The 26,423-nt window shown below is 36.5% G+C and overlaps 1 protein-coding gene across 1 annotated transcript in view; it reads right to left on the reverse strand.

The window, feature by feature from the left end:
* Positions 1–26,423, reverse strand: part of KCNH7 (potassium voltage-gated channel subfamily H member 7) — a 470,253-nt gene that overhangs the window by 78,952 nt on the left and 364,878 nt on the right. Inside the window, exon 7 of the mRNA XM_053665157.1 lies at positions 6,306–6,731. Within this exon, the coding sequence (XP_053521132.1) occupies positions 6,306–6,731 (426 nt within the window). The remainder of the gene's footprint in view (positions 1–6,305; positions 6,732–26,423) is intronic.

Genomic DNA, 26,423 nt, shown 5'->3' on the forward strand with positions numbered 1-26,423 from the left:
GCTTATATACTCATTTTAGTGAAAATGTATATGCTGAGCTACCCTTAGCAATGCTAACACGTTTTATAAATAAAATAATATCAATCCTAAATTTGAATGGTTTTTCTTCTCTTGAGCTGAATGTAAATGAAACTAAATGTGACAGTAACTTACAATTTAGGGAAATTGGAAGGAAGACGTTAATGTTAAATAACAAAGTTTAAATAACATTGACAAAATTATTTTTTCTAAGGTCATTCATGATTCTGTGATGCACAGAAAATTTTAATAATTCAGTTGTAATTAAGAAATCATGACTGTTCTTACATTGAGTTGAAAATCACTCTAACTTGTTTATGTATGTATTTATTTTGTAGAACTGTTTTGTGAGTACACAAAAGCTCTCTCCTGGGCTTCCCCCGTGTCCCAGGTAGGCCACTGGATCTCATACATCTGGCAGCAGGGTCCTTCCTGAAACTTTAAAAAATGCAGGTTTCAAGGCTTTACTTCAGACCTACCAAATATGAATCTCAAACTTTTATAAGATTCACATAGAAATTGGTACATAGTCCTACTGTAGAAGGTCTGATCCAAACAAACTTGTGCCAGGACTGTATCTAATTTATAATTTAATAAATCTCATTTCTTCTTGTCATACCGACTCATTTTTCTAGCTGCTCATGTGGTGCCCCACTTGACTACCCGTCATCTGGACTGGGATCACTAACGAGCTTACCAAATTCAACATGGCCCCAGTGGAATTTCTCTCCTATAACACACTTCCTTCTCCCAAGATTTTTCCCATTTGAATAAATGAGTGACAATCTATAATAGTTGCTTAAGTCTTCTCCTGGCTGCCAAAAAAGTTTCAAAGAAGAAGAAGGAAACAACAAAATCTTTGAGCGATCATTAATTTTGCTTTTCTCCTAATCCTCCAATAATATTTAATCCACCAACAAGCTCTTCTCTAACATGTTCCAAATGTATCTATTCCTGTTTACCTGTATTACCACCATGTGGTCCAAGCCATCGTTGTTTGTCCCTCCTACAGTACAGCAAAACCTCGGAAGTGGTTCTCCTCTTTCTACCCTGACTAAATCGTCTGCAGACATCAGCCATGAGGTCTTTCAAAATATCCACTCCCAGCCTAAACCTTCCATGGCAGCCAGAATAAATGCCAGATTCCACGATTGCATGTGATTTGTATCAGTGCCCTCACATCTTATCATTCCACCTCTCTGTGGTTCAGCCTGGCTGCCACTGACCTTCCCTCTGACCTTACATGCCAAGGCTATTTCCTGATGGGGCCACTTTCACTAGTGTTTTGTTTAGCTTGAAATGATCTGCATGTGGTTTCATGAATTTTCCTTTACTTCCTAGTGGAGTGAGGTAGGCAGAAGTTTTATAATGCCTAAAGTGTCTCCAACAACAGCAAAAATTGTGTTTTATGAAAAATTTTAATATCCCACAGTCATTTGTACAACCTAAAAGTAAATTTATAGTTACTGAAACTGGAAGCTGGGTTTTACATATAAAAATTCAGCTTTATACATTTTAATATCTATTAATTTTTTCAGAAAATTAGCTGCCATGGAAAATGATTAACTTGTTTAGTTTAAACTTTCACTAAGAGTTGTTCGATATTTCAGAAAATCATATCTTCCATGACAAGAGGCCTTGTGGTATTTTTGTACTGTGTGGTGTGCAGCATGGCTATATCAGTCTGCATTTGTAGTTTTCACAGTCACAGTGTTTCTAGGTGTATATAAATATTGAAATGCATGTATGCCCATATACATATCTACCTGTTTAAATACACATTTATAAATATATAAGCATAGTCATATGTATTCAACCCTTATGTAAAAATGCAAATACAAAGAAAATATTAAGTTTAATATTAAAGTTATTATTTAAATATGGAGTTCATTATAACTAGGTATAAGCATCTGGTGACTTCCTTATATCATTTATTGTAGACATGCCTGAAGAATTTCTATATTAATTAGGTATTTTATTAAAATCATTTCTTTTATTTGTCCTTTATATTAAGGGTAGAAATTATATATTATATTTGTGAAATTGCATGTTAAAATGTTATATTATCTGTGATTTATTTGACAATAATAAAAGGAGGAATTATATAAAATACCTATTATACTGGGCTAGGGACCAATACATTATTGCTCCATACCCCTAATTCTAATGGGCTTTGCCTCCAGCTAGTGTGATGATTCTACCCTTTCTACCTGGAAAACCTCTGTCTGTACCCTAGGAACTTCCCTTTCCATGCTCCCATGTCCTCTTGTACATGGCACTATTGCAGTGTTTATCAGATAGGACTAATTTTGTTCATCACCGCTCTCCCCTTCTAGACTGCAAGCTCCCAGACAGTGGGGGTCCTTGTCTCACTCTTGTCTGTAAACCCAGCCTCTAGCACCCTGGTACATGTCAGGTTCTCAAAAGATGCTTATGGAATAAATGCACCTACGTGCAGACTGGGCTATCATGACTGTGAAAGTGGCAAAATGAGTGAAGTCAATTTTTGTTAAAATTTGTAGGAAATTTCCATGGAATTTTACTTGGTAAAGCACATACAATCAAGCTACTCTTTTTATAGTGGAGGGGGATGGTTCTGAGTCTTATCAGCCTGCCTTGCTGGCAAACTGAGACTGTCTCAGACACCTCCATGAAACTCCCAGTAAAGAACACTGGACTAGGTGATCTCTCATCAGAGTGACCTCTAGCTTAGTAATTTTAGAATTGGTTATTTAATTTTGGGTCCATCCCAAAGTTATTTTTTACATATTCACACGATGAAAGTTCCTAAATTGGTCCATTTAAATATAAGATCTCTTTTCTCTAGAAGTATTTTTTTTTGCCAGAAACAAGAATGGATGCTATTTTTAATATTCTCATTGTATAGCATATTATGCACTTTTGGAAAAATTTATCCTGAAATATTATTATGTGCTGAAAAGCCTGATTTTATATATATCTATATAATGTATCTGTATACATGTACATATACATATGCATATACACATGTAGAAATACAGTTTGTATTTAAAAGTGTCTTCATTGTCACTCCTGACGAATGTGCAAAGTGGTCAGTCCATCACTGGTTGTGCTGTTAACCCTTTGCAGCTAACGCAGCCCAATATCTGACCCCCTTAAGCCCCTGTCAGTCTCACCTGCCGCTGGCTATCCTTGGTGCCAACACACTTCCCTTTACCATGTATCCCACACTCCTGTGCTTTGCAACCCAATAGCTGTGCTTATAATAATCCCTCTCTGTCTCCCACTTCTTTAGGATTTCTAGCTGCAACAGGTTAATCTAATAACTTTTGCAAGCTATCAGATAGTGAATAAATTCAGTCATATATTGCATAACAACTTTTGGTCAACAAGCGCCACATATATGATGGTGGTCCCATAATATTATAATGCAGCTGAAGACTCCCTAACACCTAGTGATGCATAACCATGGTACTAGCATAGCACAATGCATTACTCACAGGTTTGTGATGTTGGTATAAATAAACTTATTGCGCTGCTAGTTGTATAAAATTACAGCACACCCAATTGCACAACCCAGGCCTTGTGGTATTTTTGTACTGTGTGGTGTACAACATGGCTATATCAGTCTGCATTTGTAGTTATCACAGCCAGTGTTTCTAGGTGTGTATAAATATTGAAATGCATGTATGCACTTATACATATCTACGCACAGATAAACTAATATGCACAGTACATAATAGTTTGTAATAAATAACTATGCTACTGGTTTGTGTATTTACTATATGATGCTTTTTATTATTACTTTAGAGTTTACTTTAATGTTTATTTATAAGTAGTTTGCTGTACAACAGTATGCTATGTTATCCTGGCAGCATCCTCATACATCTTGTGTTTGCTGTGTCTTTTGATTGCATCATTTTTCTTTTGTGCTTAACTTAATTTCATGTTGTTTTGTATAGTAATATGCAGGACAGGTAGCTTAGGAGCAAAAGGCTTCAGCCTACAGCCTGCATGTGAAGTAGGCTGCACACCCAGATTTGTGCGAGTGCACTCGATGGTGCTCCTAGGACAAAGGAGCCTAACCTTGCACTTCTCAGAATGTGTCCCCATAGGTAAGCAGAACATTACACATTTATTGACTAAATGAGTAATTAAAATATTTATGGATTAATGTGGTAACTTGTAAATTTTTAAAAGAAAACTTCATTAAGAAACAGGGACTTTAATCTGAAGGGATAGTGAAGAAAACAGAAGAAATCTTTGGCAACCAAGCATTACTATCTACTTGGTATTGTAGTAACCTCTTCATATTTTGCTGCTTTATATTTTAAAATCACAAGAACTTACCTATTACCATTTTGCAGAAAAGAAATAAGGTCATAAATGAGTTAAGTATCTTGCCAATGTACACGAAGTGAGTGGCATAGAAGAGGATCAGAGCCAGCTCTGCTTAACTGCAAGGGCAGAATCCTTCCCATATCATGTCACACCTCCAAGGCGTGGGGGGCAGCTTTGGGAACACGGGGAGTCTGTGAAATCACACAGAAGTGGAGAACTGGCTCCATTGTCTCTGAGGCAACTGTGCCTTTTCCTTGATGCCACATGAGGAAGGTGATTGGACACTATTTTTCCCCAAAATCATTTCATCCTGTGTGAGTAACATAATTCTCTTTTGTTTCAGCTCACTAGAGGAAGGCTTGTCTATAATAGCAATTTTTCTGAATTACTTATTTTAAATGAATTTTATTATTTTCAAGCGATATAACAACTGAAGTTAAACTAATCAAGTACTGCATTCTAGAACTTCTACCTTAATGGTTATAGTCAGCATATCCAAATATGCATTGGTTTGATTGTTATTGATTAAATATCATCAGTAAATTAACATCCCCTAACACTCCTATTTACTAACTTTACTAAACTGAAATTTAATTTTCTATCGGTGTATATGTTTTAAAGTTGAAAGTGTATGGTTTCACTCTATTTACATTAGTAAGAACTTCCTTGGTGTCATAAAATGGATCATCCATGTTAAGAAGCTCATAAAGATAAATATAGATAAAAAAGAGTGGTGGGGTAAATGAAGACAACTATACTTGAACAACAATAAAAAAAGAATAAAAAAGTGTTTCATTTTCTTGCCTCTTTGTTTAAAAATTAGGAGTGTCTGACATTAAATGTTCAACTACTTTAACAGCAGCTAATTTTTCTTTTTAGTATTTTGCTAAGAGTATCATATGTATTATCTCACTAGACTCTCAAATTTTAGAAAAATTAGCAGAGGAAAGTAATATTATCATCCTTATAGATGATGAAGCTCAGGCTTGAGACTTTTTCAAAGGTTTGCAGAATCTGGGAAGAATGTATTGTTTGACTGCCCTACTCCTAACTGACCCAAAGTTTGATGGGCATGTTCTGTAGGAGATAATTTACTTCCAAACCTATAGGTTTCCCTAGGCAGAGGAGGATTTTCCTGTACTGAAGTATGAATTGCTCAGGAAGCTACCGTCTGCAGAGGGTATTTTTGAAATTTGATTTACTCTGAATTTTACACTAACTTTTTAAAATTCTACAACTTGAGATTATTGTTCTCAACATAACTTCCATTTGAAATAACTTTCACACCTTCTGTAAATCTTTTCATTATATAATCTAGGAAATTCATTTGCAATAAAAATTAGTGGCAATTAAATGGAAGAAACTTAAGGAGAATCTAACCTTTAATGGATCAAAAAACTTTTGAGAATATGACTAAAGTTATGAACTTTGTATCCAGAAAATACACTCTACACCTGCTGGGTTTTCTTAAAATTTCCAGCTTTTCAATGTATGGGGAACATAAGAAGTATTTTCCAACCTAGATATTATTAAAGAGAAAGAGTTTGAACAAGACATTTCAGAAGATATCTCTTCCATATAATTTGAATCTAAAACAAGTAAGTCCCTGCTGCCTCAAACCACAATTTTGAGTGAAGAAAGAAACATCATTCTTTGGTAGTTTTGCATGCATGAATTAATATGTAGTGATTCTACATCCTGAGAATATGCTATGAAACACTGTTTTAAAGTTTATTTTTTGGTTAAAGGATAAATAAACTTTAGCATCATCTAGCAAAGATTTAAAAAAGTTGTGAATTATTTGCAATAGCAAAATTGGTCCATTTCATTTTGTAGCATTTTCACTTGAAAATGAATTTCATCTTGAGATATAGAACATTTGTAAAGCCACCATTTTTTGAATTTAAAATACATTCACATTTATAATGGCAATCTTTCAGAAAATAAGATTCTTAAGCAGCTCTTACCTCATCAGAACCAGATCCAAAAATCAGCAAGTCAAAAGGAATTGCTGCAACCATGTCAATCAGGAACCAGCCTTTGAAGTAGTGTATTGCTATTTTGGCAGGATCACTTACCACTTCCTCATTCTGATTTACGTATGTTGTTCTGAAGTTTATTAGAATATCTATGATAAACATAATATCCACAATCAAGTCTACCACATTCAAAGGGCTACAAGAATAGCCGCATTCTCGTCTTTTCTGTTCTTCTCTGTCATTGAGGAGGAAGGCTGCGGAGTAGGGAGTGAAGATAGCAGTGTATATGACCAAGAGCAGAATAAGCCAGTCCCAGACGGCCTTGAAAGGACTGTAGTGCAATATCGTAAACTTGTTGATGCGTGGCGTCTGCAGTTTATACTCTGGCAAGACGTCTGCTCCTAAAGAAAGAACCTGAACCCAGAAAAAAACCAGAGTATATATAAACATGTCATTATTTAATCTATAAGTCTACACAAGTATTAAGGCAATTGTACAGCAAAATCTATGAAAAGAGACTCACGCAATTGAATTCATAAATTGTGAACAATGTCTAGAAAACAAATGCATCTGAAGCAACCCAGATAAGCCCCCACTAATATATTTGACTTCAGAAAACCTAATGGGTGTTTTTGATAAATATGATTTTCACTGAAAAATAATAACTATTGTCACTCAGATACCAAGTTTTAGTTATTAGTTCTTTTGAAACATACTACTTAGATAGAAATAAAAATACATAGGTGTTTTTAGAAAATCATGAAATCAGTTTGACGCATAAGAAATTCAGTTTTTAAGACTGGCTGTAATGAACAGAAACAGTCTACTTGGATTCATAATCATGGTTATATTCTGGGACAAATATACCTTCACCTGAACTCCTTCATCACATTTAGAGAACCATGAAAAGAAAATGGTGCAAAGAGATGTTTAGTACAGTAACGTGAAAATGTCACAGGATTCTTAAGTACTAAAGAGTACTTAAACGCTAAGATTTATTCTACTTCATAAGACACTGAGTAGGCTAAACTAGTTCATCTTTTAGAGTATTAGTTTATCTGAAAAAAAGTGGGAATTAAACTTGAACTGTGACTGTACCCAGTGGAAAAGTCATAAGTTTATGATTTTAAACCAAGTTTCAAGAACAAATGTCAAAACAAGTAAGTTATCTAGCTACCCAGTAAATGTAAGTAGTTTAATACATGGGTTTTAAAGCATTTAAAATTTTAATAGTTTGGGCGCACAAGAGGAAATCACACCTTGATGTTTCTCCCCCTCTTTTCCTACCTCTCTTCCCCCCTCTCTAAAAGTAAATAAATAAAATCTTAAAAAAAATTTTAATAGTTCTACAAATGGCACAAAGAGGCATTTTAAGGGAGTGGTAGTTATAATTTTATATTATGAATATCCCACATATGTTCAATAGCCCTACTTCAAAGTTAATTTCACTGAGTAAATTCTCTTTTACTAGGATGTTCTAAACACAGGTAATACACTATCAGATTTGCAGTGTGGCTCTCAGGAAATCCCATTAATGAGTTAAAAAGTGACTTCTGTGTTTTTGGTAATTCTATCCATGTAGGTTTTAACTTAATTATAATAATAAACTCAGGAAAATTCTAACTTTCAATTTTCTTTTTATTGTTATACTTCATACATTTCACCTCGCACACAACAAGTTATCATTCCTATTTAAAAATAAAACTTGAGAATTTGAAGTATAGCATGACTTTTAAATATAATCTAAAGAGTTCAGTTAAAATAGGTAAAGCTCTAAAGTGATTTAATTAGCTTTGGAAAAATGATAAAGAACCTAACCACTTTTTTTACTCAGAGTAAATTTGTAACTCCTACTATATGGAGGAAACAGGGCTTTAATTTAAGCTATTATGAGAAGTTATGAGAATTATTTATAACTAAACAAGAAATCTGGAAAATCAACTGATTTCACTATTTATGAAACACTAACAATCCTCAGATTCTAAGATCTATATCTATAGCTATAATTCTAGTGATATCTGACTTCCAAAATCCAAATAGGAATATGTAACATTAAAATAATCTATCAGTTGATGGGTGCAGACTTACAGAACTCCAATCCTGTTTTGCTTAGTACAGAAAACTAGTGTGTGCATGATATTCTTGTTTGGAAAGAACTGATCATCTCTTTTGGTGTCATTACATATTGTCCCTTTCTCAAAAATTCGGGACTACTCAGCATGTAGAAAGCAAAGTCCAGAACCTTACTTTGGCTTTCAAAGTTATCTAAAACATTGGCCCATTCTACCGTTCCAGTTCTTCTGTCATTAGATTCCTCACTGCACACAGTACACTCTGGCAAGACATGACTAAAAGTTTTGAGCTGCTGAGATCATCCCAGATTGTTAAATTCACAAATTTCTCATAAAAAGTACATGCAGTTATTAAAAAAGAACAAAAAAGCCATGTTTAAAGATAGGAATATTTGTCTGAGCTTGCTTCCTGTTTAAGTGACCTGCTTCTGATACCGACTTCCCACAGGGGCAATCTAATACCTGTTTTAGCAGAAGTAGAGGTTAGACTACATAGAAGTAAAGTTACTCTACATAGACCACTTGGAGCCTCCCCTGAGAAGTAAAAACTGAGAATGGAATTCTTTCCAATGCACATATGCAAACATTCTAAAGGAAAGGATGTTACATGTGGAGGTAACAGAATGAACAGTGATAGGTAGGCATGAAATAATGTGTTGTATGTTGAGGAATTAATTCTAAGCTGCTTCATTATGCCAATGGATAAAATGGAAGGAAAATAGCAGTGGAAGAGCGCAGTGACTAGGGACAGTGACAGGCTGTGGAAGACCTAATGTGCCATGATAGGCATCTCAGATTTTCTCCTTTAGGTGAGAGTTTCTCACACTTGAATAAAGTATAAGGCTAAGACTTATACTTTTAAGGCTAAGATATTTATTGCAGAACTACAGTGATAGCTTATACTATTTTAATTTACAGTATTAAGTAAGCATGCACAAAAATAAAACTAGGTTACAACTTCTTATGCTTGTACCTCTTAATATGACTATCGTGGATTGGATTGTGTCCCACAAAAGATATGTCAAAGTCCTTATCTCTAGTACCGGTGAACGTGACCTTATCTGGAAACAAGGTCTGCATAGATGCAGTCAAGTAAAAACGAAGTCACAGTGGGTGGCAATGGGCCTTGACGAAGGAATTGGTGTCCTTGCACACAGAGCACGATTTGGGTACAGAGACACAAAGACATACAGGGGGGGAGTGCCATGTGACAATGGAGGCAGATATAACTGCAAGCCAAGGACCACTGAAGATGGGTGGCAGCCACCAGAACCGAGAAGAGAAGTGTGGAAAAGATTTTCCTTCAGAGTCGCTAGAAGGAGCCTTGATTTTGAACTCCCACCCCTCAGAATTGTGATATTTTGATGGCATCTCTAGAAACCTATATATAAACAAATAAATTCTAAATATATTTGCACAACTGTCATCAGTAATTTAATATTTGACATATCGGGTTGAACTTTGTTATATGTAGTTTGATCTAATAGGTAAAACATTTTTCTCTATTCTAACCCTCAATGTCTTTTTGTAAAGCTATGTTATCAAAATATAATAGTAGTACAAACTTCAGAAATTGAATTACTATTTTAGGGCAATATAATCTAGTTATTAATTCAAATTTTATTTCTAGTAGGTATTTAAAGCCAATTTATATAGTATTACCTGATACTGAATTTTTGTTTACGTGAAGTTCAATTTTGCTTTGGAGCATTATTGAATTCCACATTAAGAAATTACCTAATCAAATTATTTCTGGAACTCCATTGAGGAAGTTAGTTCATTTATTATATTCTAATATATCTATTCATACCAACCATTGAATTTGGCATATGCAACAATGGGGTATGTTTTGAAAATGCATTAGTAGTAATTGATATGACACTAAAAGTTATGGCACAAATTCTTTTGATTTCTGTATGGCTGTGCCATTTTTGTGTAATCATTCAGTTCTTTCATGACTTTTACCAGTCAAATGACTTCAAAAACTTTTATTTATACCACATGCGTTAGCATCATGAGATTTCATCGTAAAATCCAAAAACAGTGCTAGGCACTGACGTCAGGTAAGAGGGCAGTACTCTGATATTAAGTGGTTATCTTATTGGCTCAGAAGATCATTATATTATTTTAACTTTTCACCATGGTATAGGAATTTTTCATATTTTCTGGGAGAATTCATGGCTCTTTGAGAATGTTCTTTTCCATGAATATCAGTTTGAGAACTGTTAAAGATTACTGGACAGAAAAGGTGAGGGGCCAAATATAGTTTTAGATAAATGTATCTGGCGATGGAATGGAAGAGAAAGCAAACAGGGGTATACCAGAGGACTAGAGATCAATTAGGACTGTGGTACTGAGAAGGAAAAATGCAAGAGAGGTCAGGAAAGCCTGTGTTAGAAACCAGCTGGCAGAGAGGGAGAGGAGGAATACATTTGAGAACTAAACGCCTCTTGGGATACAAGGAGAACTTCTCTATATGGTTTCTTTAGTAGGTTAGTAATGTCTTATGTAGCAGTTCAGTAAGTAGTCCCAAGAGAGAAGTGGAAACATTTAATCCTCTTAAATAAAGTTCTGGAACTAACACAGCATCACTTCTGCCATGTTTTATTGGCCAAAGCAGTCACAGGCCTGCCCAGATTCAGAAAAGTGGGAGAATAGCCTTTATCTCTTGATAGGGGATGGTGTACATAGAAAAGGGAAGAAATCAACTGGGGTCCCCTTAGATATAAGCTACCATAGGAATTGTTGATGATTACTCTTCTTAGGTATGATGATAGTATTATGGTTACGTTTTTTTTAAATAGTTTGCTCCTTTTGGGCATTCATAGTAAAATATTTATGGGTGAAATTATATAGTGTTGAGGTTTTCTTCAATGTCATCCACAGCGGAGGAAGTTAAAGGTGAGAGTCTGTCTGTATGCAACAATATTAACTGTATGTTGATTTCATTGAAAACTGGGTGATGGGTACATATTGCTCTCTCCACTTTCATCATTTGTTAAAAGTTTTCACAATAAGAAGTTAAAAAGTTCTCAAAGGTCTAATACATTTGAGAAAATAATTTCTTGATGAAAAACAAAAAACTAGGTCTCCAAACATCACAGAAGCTCCCATTGATCACAACTGAGTTGGGTCTTTATTGGGCAAGTTTGGATTCTTGTTTATACAGCAGAATGTTTACTTTGCTCTCTGCTCTTCTAGTTTATATTATGTTGACCTCCATTCAGCCACACAGAGGGCACACAACCCCCACCCTCAAACTGTCTGCCTTTAAATCTCCATCACATTGGGACACATCACATTACAAGAAGGCAATTGGACAGGCTCAATCTGTAGATGCTGATTCCTCAGAGAATATTGGCTACATTGTTCATCGAGTTATATGAAAACACGGCCATTTTTCGGAGACTCCTTTTCGGAGACCCGCTCATGAAAGATTTTTTTCTCTGTTAGCATTTCATACTCAAACTTGGAAGCTTTCATTCGAGTTTGATATAGGAAGTATGTTTTTGCATTTTTCTTCATAAAACTACCACTGGATGCAATGTTTATATTGTAATGTCATTTTTATAAATATTTGCATGATATACTCCTTCTAGAATTCATTTCTAAAAATTATTTCTCTTGAGAAATCAAAGCTTTCATCTCTCTTTTGTTTTAAAAAATGACAGTGAAAGAGTTATTTCATTAATTGTAGTTTCTTTTTGCTTTCTCGTGGAAAACTACATGAGTTTAGAATTTTAGTACAATTATTTATATTTCTCTTTACAGTGTTTCAATTCTTCCATTTCCATTGTAATGGCTGAATGCTTGCATATTTTACAGTGTCACTTCATACTTCTTTGGAAATAGGATAAATGTATAAATCATAGTTCCCAAGTAAGTTAAAATTAATCGTCAAAGACTCTGGAGACACTGTTAGAACTAAAATGTTAGATGGTAAGTATTTGTTTTAAAAATGTGACTAGGTTTCTGAGGGGCCCATGGTTAAAAACAAACAGCTGCCGCACAGTCTGACTTTCCTTCTGAGAGCCGGCCGCTCCCGCACAGCAGAGAAATGACGTGCTTTCCAAAGACAAACCCTGATTAATCAAACTACCACAGGTCTTTCTTTTGAGAGAGAAAGAAAGAGGGGGGTTAGAACCTCACAGTATAAAAAAAGGGACTCCATGGTCTCCAGACAGACATTTCGATTCTCTGTTACCTGAAACCACCAATTAAATGTACAGCTTAATACAGTATAAAATATTGTTTTCTGTACCAAATACAGTGTTTCTTTTTGCCAGCCCATTGCTATTTGTTTAACCTTTAACTAACTATTTGGTGTTATATAAAACAAAAATCTCTATATGAAACAACACTATTTATTGAATGAAGATCTGCTATAAAAATTTTGTGCGAACACCAGGATTAATAACTACACTCCTCTTCTGAAAAGTGCAGTAGGAAACTATGAAGTCTTCCAAGAGATTATACAGTACTTTTGGCAGCTGTTAGAGCCACACTGAGGTCTTGGTAGTGACTGCTCATCTCTTACATACCCCTTACTCAGCACTTGCAGTTAACTAATAGGCTAGCTGTGTTTTTAACTATTGGGAAGAGCAGTCAGTATAAAAATGATCATATAGGCACCATATAGCACCTGGAAAGATTTAAATTCCCCTAGCTTTTCTGCACCTGATTTGAGAAATACAGCAAAACCTGAGTAATTATTGAAACAGACAGCCCCACTGATGATTACCCAGGTGTTTAAATTAAAAGATGAAAAAGATTCACATCATAAATCAAATGTGTCACATAGGAAGTGTTAAATAAACAAAATGCTAAAATTAGGTTGTAGAATCACTGCAGCATTCTGTTTTGAAATAATTTTCTAATTCTTAAAGTATAGACAGTCACGTGTCAGTGTGTGTGCACGTGCTTGTGTGCCTGGGTGTGGAACTGAGCCGGATGATTGTATGGTTTTATCAATGTCAGAGTCAACTAGGTTTGGCTACATGTCAGGTTTTGTGTGTTGTATGTGCTCTACAACCTAAAACTAAAATATTAGCTTCTTAAAATATGTGCAATTCAGTATAAGAGAAATAGGTTAGATACCATCTTAAACATTGGCAGCATTCATAAATTACTGAAATATGTACATATTACATATGCGTGAACTCTCACGCCCCTGGCCAGCTGGAGCCTGGCCTTGGTTGTGGCCCAACCCCGTGCCGGCTGAGTTTGTGGCACCACCTTGTTTCTGACACCGGACGCTCTCTGGCCTCATCTTCGCTTCCTTGCATTTTTTCTCCTCTCCTTTCTCATAGAAACTGTACACATGCACTATTTTCTCCACTTTTAAATCTTTGTTTTAAAACTGATCTGGTATAAGAAGAAAATGGAATTTAGGAATAGGAGCAAAGTACACTAGTTCATAAGTAAGGCTTTCACAAAGATTTTCAAAACACAGATGACTGAGAAATGGGCTTAGAGATGGGAAAAGGAAATACAGGGTCTGGCCAGGACAACTTAAAGTAGACAGATGTGCCAGGAGCCACTAGAGGGCAGTGCCCAGCAGACAGAAAGCCTGGGATAGGTCTTTCCAGGATGCTGGAGTTTGAGTTCATCCTGCAGAGGCAGTGGCTGAAGTTCTGAAAAGTGGATTCATTTGCCAAAAGAGTGTAAAGACAGAGGGAATTACTAAACTGGCAATAACTAGATTGTGGAAAGCAAGACAGTATTCCTGGGAGATAGCATAGTACCTGAAATATATATAGTAAGCACTCAAAATAGTTGGTGGATAAACATGTTTGCAGCTTAAAGGAAAGGAGGCAATGGAGAGGGCAGGAAAGAAAATTCATAAGAGAAAGGATTATGATAGAGATAGCTGCTGTGCACCAAAATTTGTCACCCTCCCTTCCATGGAATAAAGCTGTTGCTAGAATGTGTCTGCCTAGCCCCAAACTACATTTTCTAGTCCCATTTACGTATAGATATGGCCATGGGTCTGAAGAGTAAGTAGCACTTCTTGGGTAAAGCCTTGAAGCAGCAGGTGCATCTTTGCCTGTTCTCTCTTTTTCCATCTACTGCATAAAGTCATATGCTTCCAAGGCTTAGGGTCCTTAAATCTTGTGAGATAGTGGAGCCTCCAGGTATTGGAAACCTGGGTCACTAAAGTACCAAGATGATAAAAATCATTTCAGAGTAATACCAGCTTCTGCTATTGCTTGAGCATGAAATATACTGTTAGGATAAGCCATGGCAACACGGAGGTTTATTAGTTCCAGCAGTTAGCATTATCCTAATAGGTGGACCTTTGATAAGACAAAGACCTCAAAAAGGCAGGAGAGGAACAAAACTACACAGCTTGTCTGATCTCTTCCTTTCTCTCCCTTGAGGTTTTGCTTAATGAAGTCACATAACTGGTGTTAACAGTGACAGTGTATCAATATGTAAAAGACCAACAGACCCACATCTCTGTTTAGCAAAATCACAGGAACCAGCTTACCTGTCAGTTTAGTGACTTTCTCAAAAGTGGGGTAAATAAGGGTAAAGAAACACAAAATAACAAGTATATTCATGTTCACTTCACTTAGTCAGGCTTTCTGGTCAGGTGTCCCCAGAATCACCACTGTCAAACCAAAGGGGACCAGGAGGGATGCTCCTCGGGGGGATGATGTGTTCTCTCCAATACTGTCCTTACACCAATGCTGCCACCACCTGCGCCTGGGAAAGGAGCTGTCCTCCATGTCCTCCGTCGGTTGTTTTTGGCCCTTGCTCTTTTATTTCTTGAAGTACTATAGATGGGATGCCACTGTGACTTCTGAGAGAGTGCCCAATCAGCTCATCAATGCTTTTTGTTGGAGACAGAGGATGGTTAATACCAGGGTTTTTTTTTAAATGCTAACTAGGTCCAGTATTAAATTCTGACATTTAATTCTCTCAGTAGCTCTTTGAGGTAAGCATTATTATCTATATTTTTATCAATAAAGAAACTGACTCAGAGAGGGTAAGTAATTTATCAGAGGTCTCACAGACAACTGTGCTATGATGAGCCATAAAATTCTTAAACTTTATTGCATGCCTACTATTTACTGAAGGCTTCATGGGCATTATCCCATTTAAATGTTACTGTTCGATGATGTAAGCAGTTGCTGTGGGTTGAATAGATCTTCCCCAAAAGATAAGCTGTAGTTCAAACCCCTAGTTCCTGTGAATGTCCCCTTATTTGGAAATAAGATCTTTGCAGATGTAATCAAGCTGAGATGAGGTCACACCGGACTGCAGCGAGCCCTATGCAGAGATGTGCAGAGACATGGAGACAAGCACACAGAAAGCATACCATGCGACCATGGAGGCAGGATTGGAGCGCTGTGTCTATGAGCCAAGGAATACCAAGACTGCCAGCAACACAGATGCTAAGGGAAAAGTGGGAAACAGATTTTCCTCTAGAGTCTTCAGAGAACGTGGACCTTCTAATTGCTTACTTTCAGACTTTGAGCCTCCAGAATAATGAGAGAATAAACTTCTGTTGGTTCAAACCACTCAGTTTGTGGTGATTGGTATGGCAGCCCAGGAAACTAAAGCTATTGTTTATTCCAGATACAAAGACTGAAGTTAGGTTTCCCGAGGCCATCTGGGTCCCCAGGGCCCACGTTCTCATCTGCAGCAGCACTCCAGGATTCAATTCCCTTCAGTGTGGGGGTGAAGCCTAAGTTTTCTTACTGTACATACTGTCTCCAGAAGAAGAACTTATTTTACAAGGGTCTGTATGAACATTTTCTTAGCTACCAAAATGATTTTAATAAAATTCTAATTGCCTAAGGCATAATTTTGAATAAAGAGAATTATGTAGAATCACTTCCTGCCAAGAGCCTAAATATTCTTTATTAGGATGGACACATGTGTAGGACACAGGGCAAGCAAAATACAAATGTTAGATGGCCATATTGAGCACCAAAAATAAAAACAAAGTCAATTTCTACCAGTTAGAAATGTACAATCTGTCAAATATTGCTCACTCTGTACGGACATGGCCCTGTTACAAATCTAAGCTCTGCCATGACCATTAAAAAAATCTCCCTGAACATCATATTCCTTAGCTATGTACCTAATAGGCCACAGTGGACTGGGTAAGACAAGACATATATGATATTTTCCAGATAATCCCTGGCTTACCCTAAACACCCAATAAGTGAATATTGTTATTATTATTTTAGATACACATAGCTTGAACAGCTCAAAATTAAATTATAAATAACAATGAATGTCAATTATAATTACTAGCTGAACCAAATTCCCAGATGTGACCCTTGAATTAAGTATGCAAAGAAAAGGGAGCAGATATGTAAGGGTATTGGTTCTGCTGGTAAAAAAAAAGTTTTCCTCTGATTATGAATGTCTCAGTTATATGATGTTGACTTGTAGACTATTTGTAAAGTGGTTATTTAGAGAATCATTCAGTTTTTAAAAGCTCTCAAGCACTTTGAAAAGGCCCACTTGAAGCAAACAATAAGATATTTCCTCATAAAAGCATGTGTTCTGAAACTAGGGGACATTTAGTTAATCTGGTTGGAGTGGATGTCATAAAAAATAATGATACATCTGATGGGTGGTTGGAGAAAATTACTTCTGAGCATCTTCTGAGAATGCGTGGATTTCTCTATTTGTCTGCAAGTAATGAAATGGCATTTCTTTAAAATGAATTCAGTGAGTACTTATGGAGTCCCTGTTCATTTAAAAATCTGATACTTTCCCAGAACCCTGTAGATATTATACATATACATACATGGCCTGACATAAATAATGCCCCTTTTTATTACAAAACCTTTTATTACAGTCATAAACATGTAATTCTGTAACATGCAATATCACACTCAAGCACACCACATGACATTTCAGGTGAAATGCTCAAATCACTGTTCACATGGGACATTCACGTACCCTACCAACCACACTCAAGCAGGCGCTACTTTTGCTGCGCTCTGTATATAGATATAACGAAATCAGTACACATGATATGAGATTCTGAAATTATTATTTTTCTTACCTAACACAATTTTTTTGCTCAACTACACTAAATTAGTGTGATTTTACAATGTGTGCATTGTCTGCAGGTCAATGATTGACGTGTCTTAAGGACAGAACTTGGCAACACTCTCCACAAAAATTCCAGCATGATGGGGAAATGTAAATGCACGTGTGTATGTGTGAGCAAACACGGACTTATCTACCGCAGTGCATTATCCTGGAATATATGGGTGAGCTTTTATTAACTCCTTGAAATTATCTAAGAGGATTTAAGATGTATGGTGTGTTTATTTCTCAGGGAATATGTATCCATGTCCTTTATGGATTCTCAGTCAGACCCAGAAGTAGGTGAAACCTTGACTGAGGGGACAAACTTCTATGGTTCTCTGAATCCCTTAGGACTAAAAACACATTATAATGAGAGAGAGAGAGGCAAAAGAGTAAGAATACGAGATGTTTAGAGAGAACACGAAGCATGTAGTAATGGGGGTGGCACTAACAGGAAATACGCTCAGAGTCACAGTAAAGTCAAAGATGGCACCTCGACTGACTAAAGCACAGGTGAACTGTTTCTCTGTTATTTATAGAATTTTTTCCTGATATTTACATGGTGAACAGTCTGCTAATACTCAGGCCTGTACTTTGCTTTTAAATAATGTGGCTTCAAGGACAGTTTCTCCTTTCTGTTAAATTTCCAAAGGAAAATGTCTTCCCGTTGAGGATTGAGTACATTCGGTTACTTAAGTAGCATTAGCTAGTGTGTGTGACATTCCTACCAAATTTGAAGTTGACAAGTCTTACTTGGTTTGGCCATGTCTTATGATTAAGGATCAGTTAATAGTCTATAAAATCTGATCCTAATTGCAGGAATCCATTTAAGTAATTTAGTAAAAAGTCCTTGGAAGGCCATCATTTGTCCCCGAGACTCATTCTCTCTGGCTATCTGACAAGCTTCACTGGGGATCCAGAAGAGCTATGAATATAAAAATGCCAGAATTCCACAGGTTAACTCAACACCACTTTAAGAAGTAAAACAAGATGCCTTCTACAGACTCGTGTTAAATTATCTAGTTTTCATTATTTTCCTCCTTCCTTCCCTTCTTTCCTCCATTCCTTCTTCCTTTCCTTCTGAAATGAAAAGATTTAACAGATGTTAAACTTTTGCAAGGAGAAATGATAAATTAGGTTATAGGATTGTTTACTAGATTCTAAATTGCCTGATGACCTTAACTATGTTTGCTCTATTTTTTGAACAAAAACCACCCCATGTTCATTGCTGCCCACACAGTAAGTACTCAATACATATTTTCCATTGGATAATTAACCTGTCACCCAAGTGGTCAAAATATATAAGAAGAAGAATGTTGACTATATGACAAATTATATTTTGTCTTTTTTTAATTCAAAATGTACTTTGAAAAATGCTTTGCTAACTAAGATTCAGAAGTAACCCTTAAGTATGGCACAGGCAACCTGATTACTAAAACTCTAAATGCCTCTCCCATGTTCAAATATCAAAAGTCAAAACAAACAGCAGCAACAAGAAAAAAAATAAAAAGAGCATTCACATTCAAAGAATTGCTGAATAAACCTGCACAAATTGATTTTAATAATGAAATATTGTCTGGTTTTTTTCAAGAGAGGAAACAAACCAAATATTCTACTATAAGCCATGGCAAATCTTGCCATTAAATCTGACACCGATTCCATCCGAGCCAACAAGAGTGACACCTAAACAATGGCCAGAAGTGTCATTGAAGTAACTTTCCTCAGTAATGCACTCTCCATCACAGCCTCTCTTCCAGTCATGCAGAAGAATCTTAAGTAGTTCATCCAAGAAAATCACCTTTGATCTTTTTAGAAACTTTAATGCAATGGGCATATAAAATGTCTGGAACCAATGAAAATAAATAAATATGGCATTCTCGCTTATTTAGAAGACTTGATATGGAAGCACAATTTTCTGCCAGAGATTCATTAGCTTCCTATTTTTGTTCACTCCCTCGCAAGGATAACTTTCTAGGAGGTAATTGTGCTTGATTCTAAATTGTCTCGAATTCCATTTTGGCTATTACATTTTTTATCTCATTAGAAATTTTTTACTTTGACAGTTTTTTGAAAAAAAAAACTCCTTTTTTTGACTTTTATTCATCTTCTCTGGAGGCAGGCATGAATCTGACAACACTTATCTGAAATAAAAAAGCATTGTGCAAGTGATAGAGAACAAATGAAAATCAAATCCATTTATGCCTCCTGATGGTAACCCCCAGGTAAATAAATGTGTGGTATGATTACGTCCACACTTCAGTTCTCTTTATTTTGTTGCAGCTATTACATCTTATTGATAGATAAAATATTCCAATTTTTTAAAATGCAGCTAAAATTGTTACATACACTTTCTGGTCAGAGACAAGTACAAATAGCAAAAGACATGTATTATTTCTTTTCAGGCCTTTTATGCAATTTTATATGGTAAACTGTCCTTTGACATAATTCATTTCATAAATAACCCTTCTTACTAATTTTGCCTTATTGATACATTATGAGCCTTTCATATACAGAATATAAGAAATTGAAATCCGTCTCATACTGGCATCTAAATCAGCAGTCCCCCAACTCTTGGATTTCATAGTTGGGTAAACTAAAAAGAAATGGGGTGTTTCACAGTATTTTCCACATTTTTATTTAATCAGTTAGGAATGTTAAGAAAAGCAGCTTTCAAAAAGGATGTTAATATAAAAAGTCATAAAGGACAAACTCTTAAAATAAAAAGCAGTTATTTTATAAAAGTCCAACTTTATGAAATCTTATTATACTGCTTCATCTTTCTCACTTTGTTGAAGACACTTCAGATTGTGTCAATGCCGCTCCTCAGACTGGGGTTTGGAAATATTGTCATAGTGATTATCTCAATTATAAAATGCATGGATTGAGTTCAGCTAACTCTAAGATCCCTTTTATCCCTAATAGACTTGAAGTTTCTGATTGTTACTGCACTTTTAATACTGTCAATTAATCTACTAGTCAAAGGGGTTACTGTGTTGGTGATACTAAAACCAAGCTCTACTGAGGGAAAGTTTCCAATACATAAATTTAATTTTTAAAGCATAAGGATGTATCTTATCCACTTCTTTGATAGGCAGTTGCCATGGTAGCACAGGACTAGACAGTAGCAGACCACTGAGTACTGACGTTTCTGACCATGTGTGTTTTGTATTTAATCCAACTGGACTAGGGTGAAAGCTGCCTCAGATCAATCATTTTGGTCACATGGATATTATTCTGTGCAGGAACAGTTCAATGAGTCATGCTGGGTGATAACTTGTATTGTATTCCTGTTAAGAGTATAGGCAGGACCTGATCACAGTTAACTGTGTGTATGGATATTATACATTCATCCAAATTTCACTAAGTTAGAGTTAAATGTGCATCTGGCCATGCAGTCAGGGATCTCTTGATACCATTTTGCCTATTTCTATGTGCATTTTTAAGTAGGTGTGCATCTAGAGGAGGTACCTGTTTTTCAAGATGATGGACTGCCTACCATTCACCTATTCTTCAAATCTGTCTTTAAGATTTTCTTTTTATAGTTCAGGTTTGTTTTCCATGAACTATACCTCTGTAGGTAATCAGAATTAACAAAGCCTTCTATGAAAATCAAACTTAACGTTTCATTAGTGTGCTGTCTTCTCTCTCTTTGTTTAATTGCATGCCTCTTCATCCTTGTCACTGTAAGCTCAGTGATTACAGGCTAAGCTTATAACTGTGATGCAAAAGCAAATAAATAGAATATGCATAACACACACAAAACACACATATGTAAATGTTAATATGTTGGCTAGAGTCTATAAATAGCAAGAGAGAGACATTACATGTAAAATGTGCTAGGGAACTCCTGCCTGCCAATCTCGTATAAAGAACAAAACTCAGAAGGTATCAAAAACACGTTTCTGTAGTTCACTACACCATGTTGTAGATTAGAAATAATTAATTCATTAGTAAAGCAAGTGGCAGTTCAGGCTGCCATATCGAGTAGTATTACTTTACTGGTAACTAGTTTTGGTTCCTCCTCTAATTGTAGGCTTTATGTGATTCTCATTCATGTAAAATACTCAAAATCATTTAATGAACAGTAAGTAAATCTTAAAAAAACAACTAGGCACTAACATTATAAATAAATTGTTGTGAGGAGAGGTGATTCTAATATACTAAAGGTCAATCAGAGTAATAGAGATTGATTTTAAAGTGAGAAATAACCACTTTCAGATGATGACATGCATTATTTTATCAGTGTCTGCTTTTGAAGGACAGAGGTGGATTATCATGAGCAGCATGACATTTCCAAATAATTCTGTTTGACTTTAGGATGGGTTTTAGATCTTTCCTATGACAGTGGAAGGCTTTGTTTTGGGAATTCACAAGATATTAAAACAAAAAATAAACATACGGCCTAAAGCAACCCACACTGACTGAGGGCTGGGAAACTATGTAAATTGCCTGTCTTTAGGGGAGAGTTTAGTCAGCAGAAGTTATGTCACAGAGAAGCTGGAAGTAATTGTTCCACAAAAGGTCGTGAAATTATTATGTCAACTGAAATCTAAATGTCATCCACCATGTTCGATCGGCTGGTGAACCTGTACCGTTGTGTGTCAGGAGCCTATTTTGCCCATCACTCAGGTGTTTGATGCTCACCCTCTCTGTCCTCCCCATCTCAGAGTAACCCCCTGGCACTGGGGCTCTGCAGTGGCTCTACTTCTGCGTGTTTGGTTATAAATCTTGGCAACTATTTATGTTAATTGGAGGAGTCTGATTACCGGCTACCTGATGCATTTCAACTTTCAATTAGAGAAGAAAAATTCTGCAGCAATTTTGTACCATTAAAATAATTGGGATATCTAAATATTAATAAAAATAGCAACACAATTTAACCTTATGCCTTTATAGTAAGGAATATAAATCTATTAAACTGACACAACTGAAAATTGTATACTATCTAGTTTGTAGGTAGCTATTCCAAATTATGCAAGGTTATCAACAAAATGTCTTGGCTGAAGCATTTAATTTACCTGTCTTATTATATATCTTGGACAGGAGAGACATTCTTTACTATAATGTGTTTGAAAAGTTAAGATGACATAATACTGTTATGCTATTTTATTTCATATTGAAACAATCGTGTCTAATGGACTCATAGAAGATAACATATGAGAGCAAAAGTATACTTTAATGTAATCAATAAAATTTCAGGCAAGATTGACTGAACAATGACTATATTTGATGCAGTAACAATAGTGCTGCCCGAGGTGGCCTCTACACTCAGTTGCTCTTGAACTGACCTGGCGAATGAACGTGCAAACTAATAAATTACACATTATGTGCCAAGGGCCAGGCAAGGAGGATCCATTAAGTACTGTGTGGCATCTCGGGATGCCTAAGAAAGGTGCTGTTTGAGTAAATGTTAATGGTTAACTGGAATTTTGGAAATGAGATTCTTTTCAGGAACAGTCCACAACACTAGTAGAGTGGGCAGACAGGCTCAATCAAGGCCCTTCAATGGGAGTGGGTCTTCAGGTTTTTTATGTAAATGAGCTACTCAGGAAGCTTGTCAAAAGGCTGACTTCTGCCCTCAGCCTTCTGTCAGGAAGAGCCTCAGGCATCTGCACTTTAACAAGCATCTACAGGGAATCCAAAGCAATTGGTCTGCTGTGTATATATTTGTGTGTCTGTGGACATGTGTACTTGCGTGTGCAGGTATGCTTGTGTGTGTACTCAGTATGTACACGATTGTGTGTGAGTGTTTTTGCTGAGAAGTTTGGCTTGTGAGCCTACCGTTACAAAGTTGTGGACTCCTAAATCCCAAATAACGGAAGTCAGTGAAAGGAATATTGACTTTCATCTAAACGGTATTTTAAGAACTGCAAGAGAGGAAAAGCATGTTCCTTGGTCTAAACAACTTTTGTTTGGGTGACAGTTTTGTCAAAGACATACTTGAAATAATCTTGTGGCACCAGGACCTGGGGGTGAAGGGATGTTAAGTGGGGGTGAGTAGTATCAAAAAATGGAGAAGAAAAGGGGCTGCATCAGAAATCTCTCCAATAATTCACTCATTAAATCATTCACCCACATGTATTAGGGACCTACTCTGTGCCAGGCCTTCTTTCTCTTGAGGAGCTCACGTTTTAATAGGGCCACAGAGCCCTAAGCGATGATTCAGTGTGGTAAGTATGATAGAGTTGAGCATGTGAGCTGAGGGAGTATAAGAAGGGCCACCTGACCCAGAAGTGTGTGTGTGTGTGTGTGTGTGTGTGTGTGTGTGAAGATTTCCTGGAGGAAAACTGAACTCTCTAAATTGGATATTTAAGCATAAATGTAAGTTCTTTAAATAAAGGAGAATGAAGAAAGACTGTTCATTCGAAGGAAACAGTCTTGTAAGAGATCAAAATTGCCCTGTAGGTTGGTATGGTTGCACTGTGTGCTGGGAAATGGCTTCAGATAAATTGGGGGAAGTTTAAAATAACAACCTCCCCTTATGGAGCTCTTACCATGTGTTAGCATGCCAAGAGCTGCACAAGGATTACCTTATTTAATTACCACAATTATCCTATAGAGTAGGTATTGTTATTGTTTCAATTTCCAATGAAGAAATTAAAGTTTTGTGAAGTTAATAAGCTTGCCCAAAGGCATAAAACTAATAAATCATGGAGCCACTATTAGAACCCAGGCAGTCTGTCTTCAGCGCCCAGGACCTCAATGATGATTTAATATTGCCTTTATGCACTATATATAAAGGGCCTTGTATGTCATATTAAAAAGCTGAGATATTCTCCTGAGGATAAATAGCAATTGTTAAACAAAATAATCAGATTTCCAGTTTTTAAAGACCACTTTGCCACAGTAAGGTTTGTTTGATTGTAGGACACAAAGTCAGGCTCCAAGACTAACCAAAGGTGGTTGATATGATTTTATATGACATGCTGAGGCTTGACTAAAGATAGTCCCTCATATAGTACACAGCCTGTCTGATGGCACCAATGATTTCTGCGTCCTGAAATTTAGTGTTGCTATGTAATCCCTTCCCCTTGAGTGTAGACTGGGTTTATTAACTTGCTTCTAATGGATGGAGTATGGCAGATGAGATGGAAAGTCATCCTCAATATTAGATTATAAAACGACGGTGGCTTCAGTCTCCTATGCACCCTCTGTCTCTCTCTTGGACTGCTGCTCTGGAGGAAGCCACCTGCCATGTTGTGAGACAGCCCATGTGAGTGAGCTCAGAAGAGGATCTTTTGAAGCCAGCCACCAGCCTCTTGAGTGAACTTGAAAGCTATTCCCTCCCTAGTCTAGCCTTGAGATGACTGCAAGCCTTGAGAAAGCCTTGAGCTGGAACCACCTAGCTAAGCTTTTCTTTGATTCTTGACCCACAGAAACTGTGAAATAATAAATGCTTGTTGTCGGCAGTCACTAAGATTTGGAGTAATTTGTTACTCAGCAACAGAAAACTAATATGTCAAGAACTGTCACCCTAATCATTACATATGCCACAAGCCCCTGGAAACACTTGGTGTATATGCAGCAGGTTGCACTGTTTAATGATGCTATTTGTGTACAGAATTCTATGTAGGAGGCTTTTTCCAGGAGAATATTACTACCCCTAATTGACAGGAAAGCCCTGATGAATTCAAATTGCCTTGTAATTATTTGTTATTGTCTCCTTTTCTCACAGAGTATAATTTTGGTAACTTTAGTATATTTTGGGAGATCTAATAGTGAACCCTCACCCCAGTGAATGTGGCATAAGGCCAGATAACGGCACTTGCGTTCCTGGCCTCCACCCAAATGGCCCCTCACTCTGGATTAAGCCAGCTCTTCATCCCACATCTGGGTGTATAGAAGAAAGCACATGTTTACACTATAGTTGCTATTGTAACACCTACAGTACAGCACAGCCAAGTAGGGGACTGTTGAGATACACAGAAATGCTTTTTGACACAGATGAGATTATGATGCATGCCTATAGCTGAATTTCACAACTCTATGGGATATTTATAACCTTTAAATAACTGCCTTTCATTATGTATTCTTCCCAACTAGTTGATAAAGGAGAGGGCACACTTAGAATGGAGTCCTTGAAGGCCCCGACCCACCCCTGATGTGCACTTGTTCAGCCTCATGAGTCATGGGCTGTGTGCATACCGTTGGCTCAGATGAGCTGGCACCCCTGTAACGGCAGCAGCTGCACTAAACAATCACCAGGCTCTGACTGAGAAAATTTCCCACAGGGGACAAAGAGCCAGCTGGGCATTGCTGGTGCTTGTCTGGTGAACGTTTGTTAGGTTGTGTGAACACTGAAATTCCCAGGGCAGCATTCACCGAGTGAGAGAATTTAGCCTAGAATACATTGACCCAGAAAACTGCAACCGGAGAGGACCCTTTGGTAGGGGCACTCTGTGCCTTTGGCAAGCAAATAGGCAAGCCATGTCCGGAACACTTAGAACTTGGATGAAGCCCATGAAGCTCAGCATCTCATTAAAGGAATTTGGTGCCCATTAATGAAATTCAATCTATCAATCCTTAGCTTTCTTAATGTAACCTGCCGGATTAATGTAAACTTTCTGGTAAAATTACATGGGGATTTTATACACAGACCAAACTTCTAGTGGTAATCTTCCAGGATATATTTATTATATTACCAGAGGCTATATCTAAATATTAATATTTGCCTGAAGGGCTCTCAGATAAGAGCACCTCAGAGCACCTTAATACATTTAGTAATTCAGAAAAACTCATTATCTTGAAACTATCATTTACCTTGTTATGAAGACAGATGCTGAAGCTAGATAATTTTTATAGCAGCTTTTTTATCTTTAATGTAATATATATTTAAAATGAAGGTTATGAATCTTAAACTAATGAAGGTTTTCTTACCAGTTTGTTTTAAATTACTTCCATTCTGCTAAGCTATCTATCATTAGCTCTGTATTTTTAAGACTATACATTTATTAGTGTATTTTATTAATGAATT

This window comes from Artibeus jamaicensis, unplaced genomic scaffold, assembly GCF_021234435.1.
Source record: "Artibeus jamaicensis isolate MK-2021 breed Jamaican fruit bat unplaced genomic scaffold, CSHL_Jam_final contig_391, whole genome shotgun sequence".
Lineage (NCBI taxonomy): Eukaryota > Metazoa > Chordata > Mammalia > Chiroptera > Phyllostomidae > Artibeus > Artibeus jamaicensis.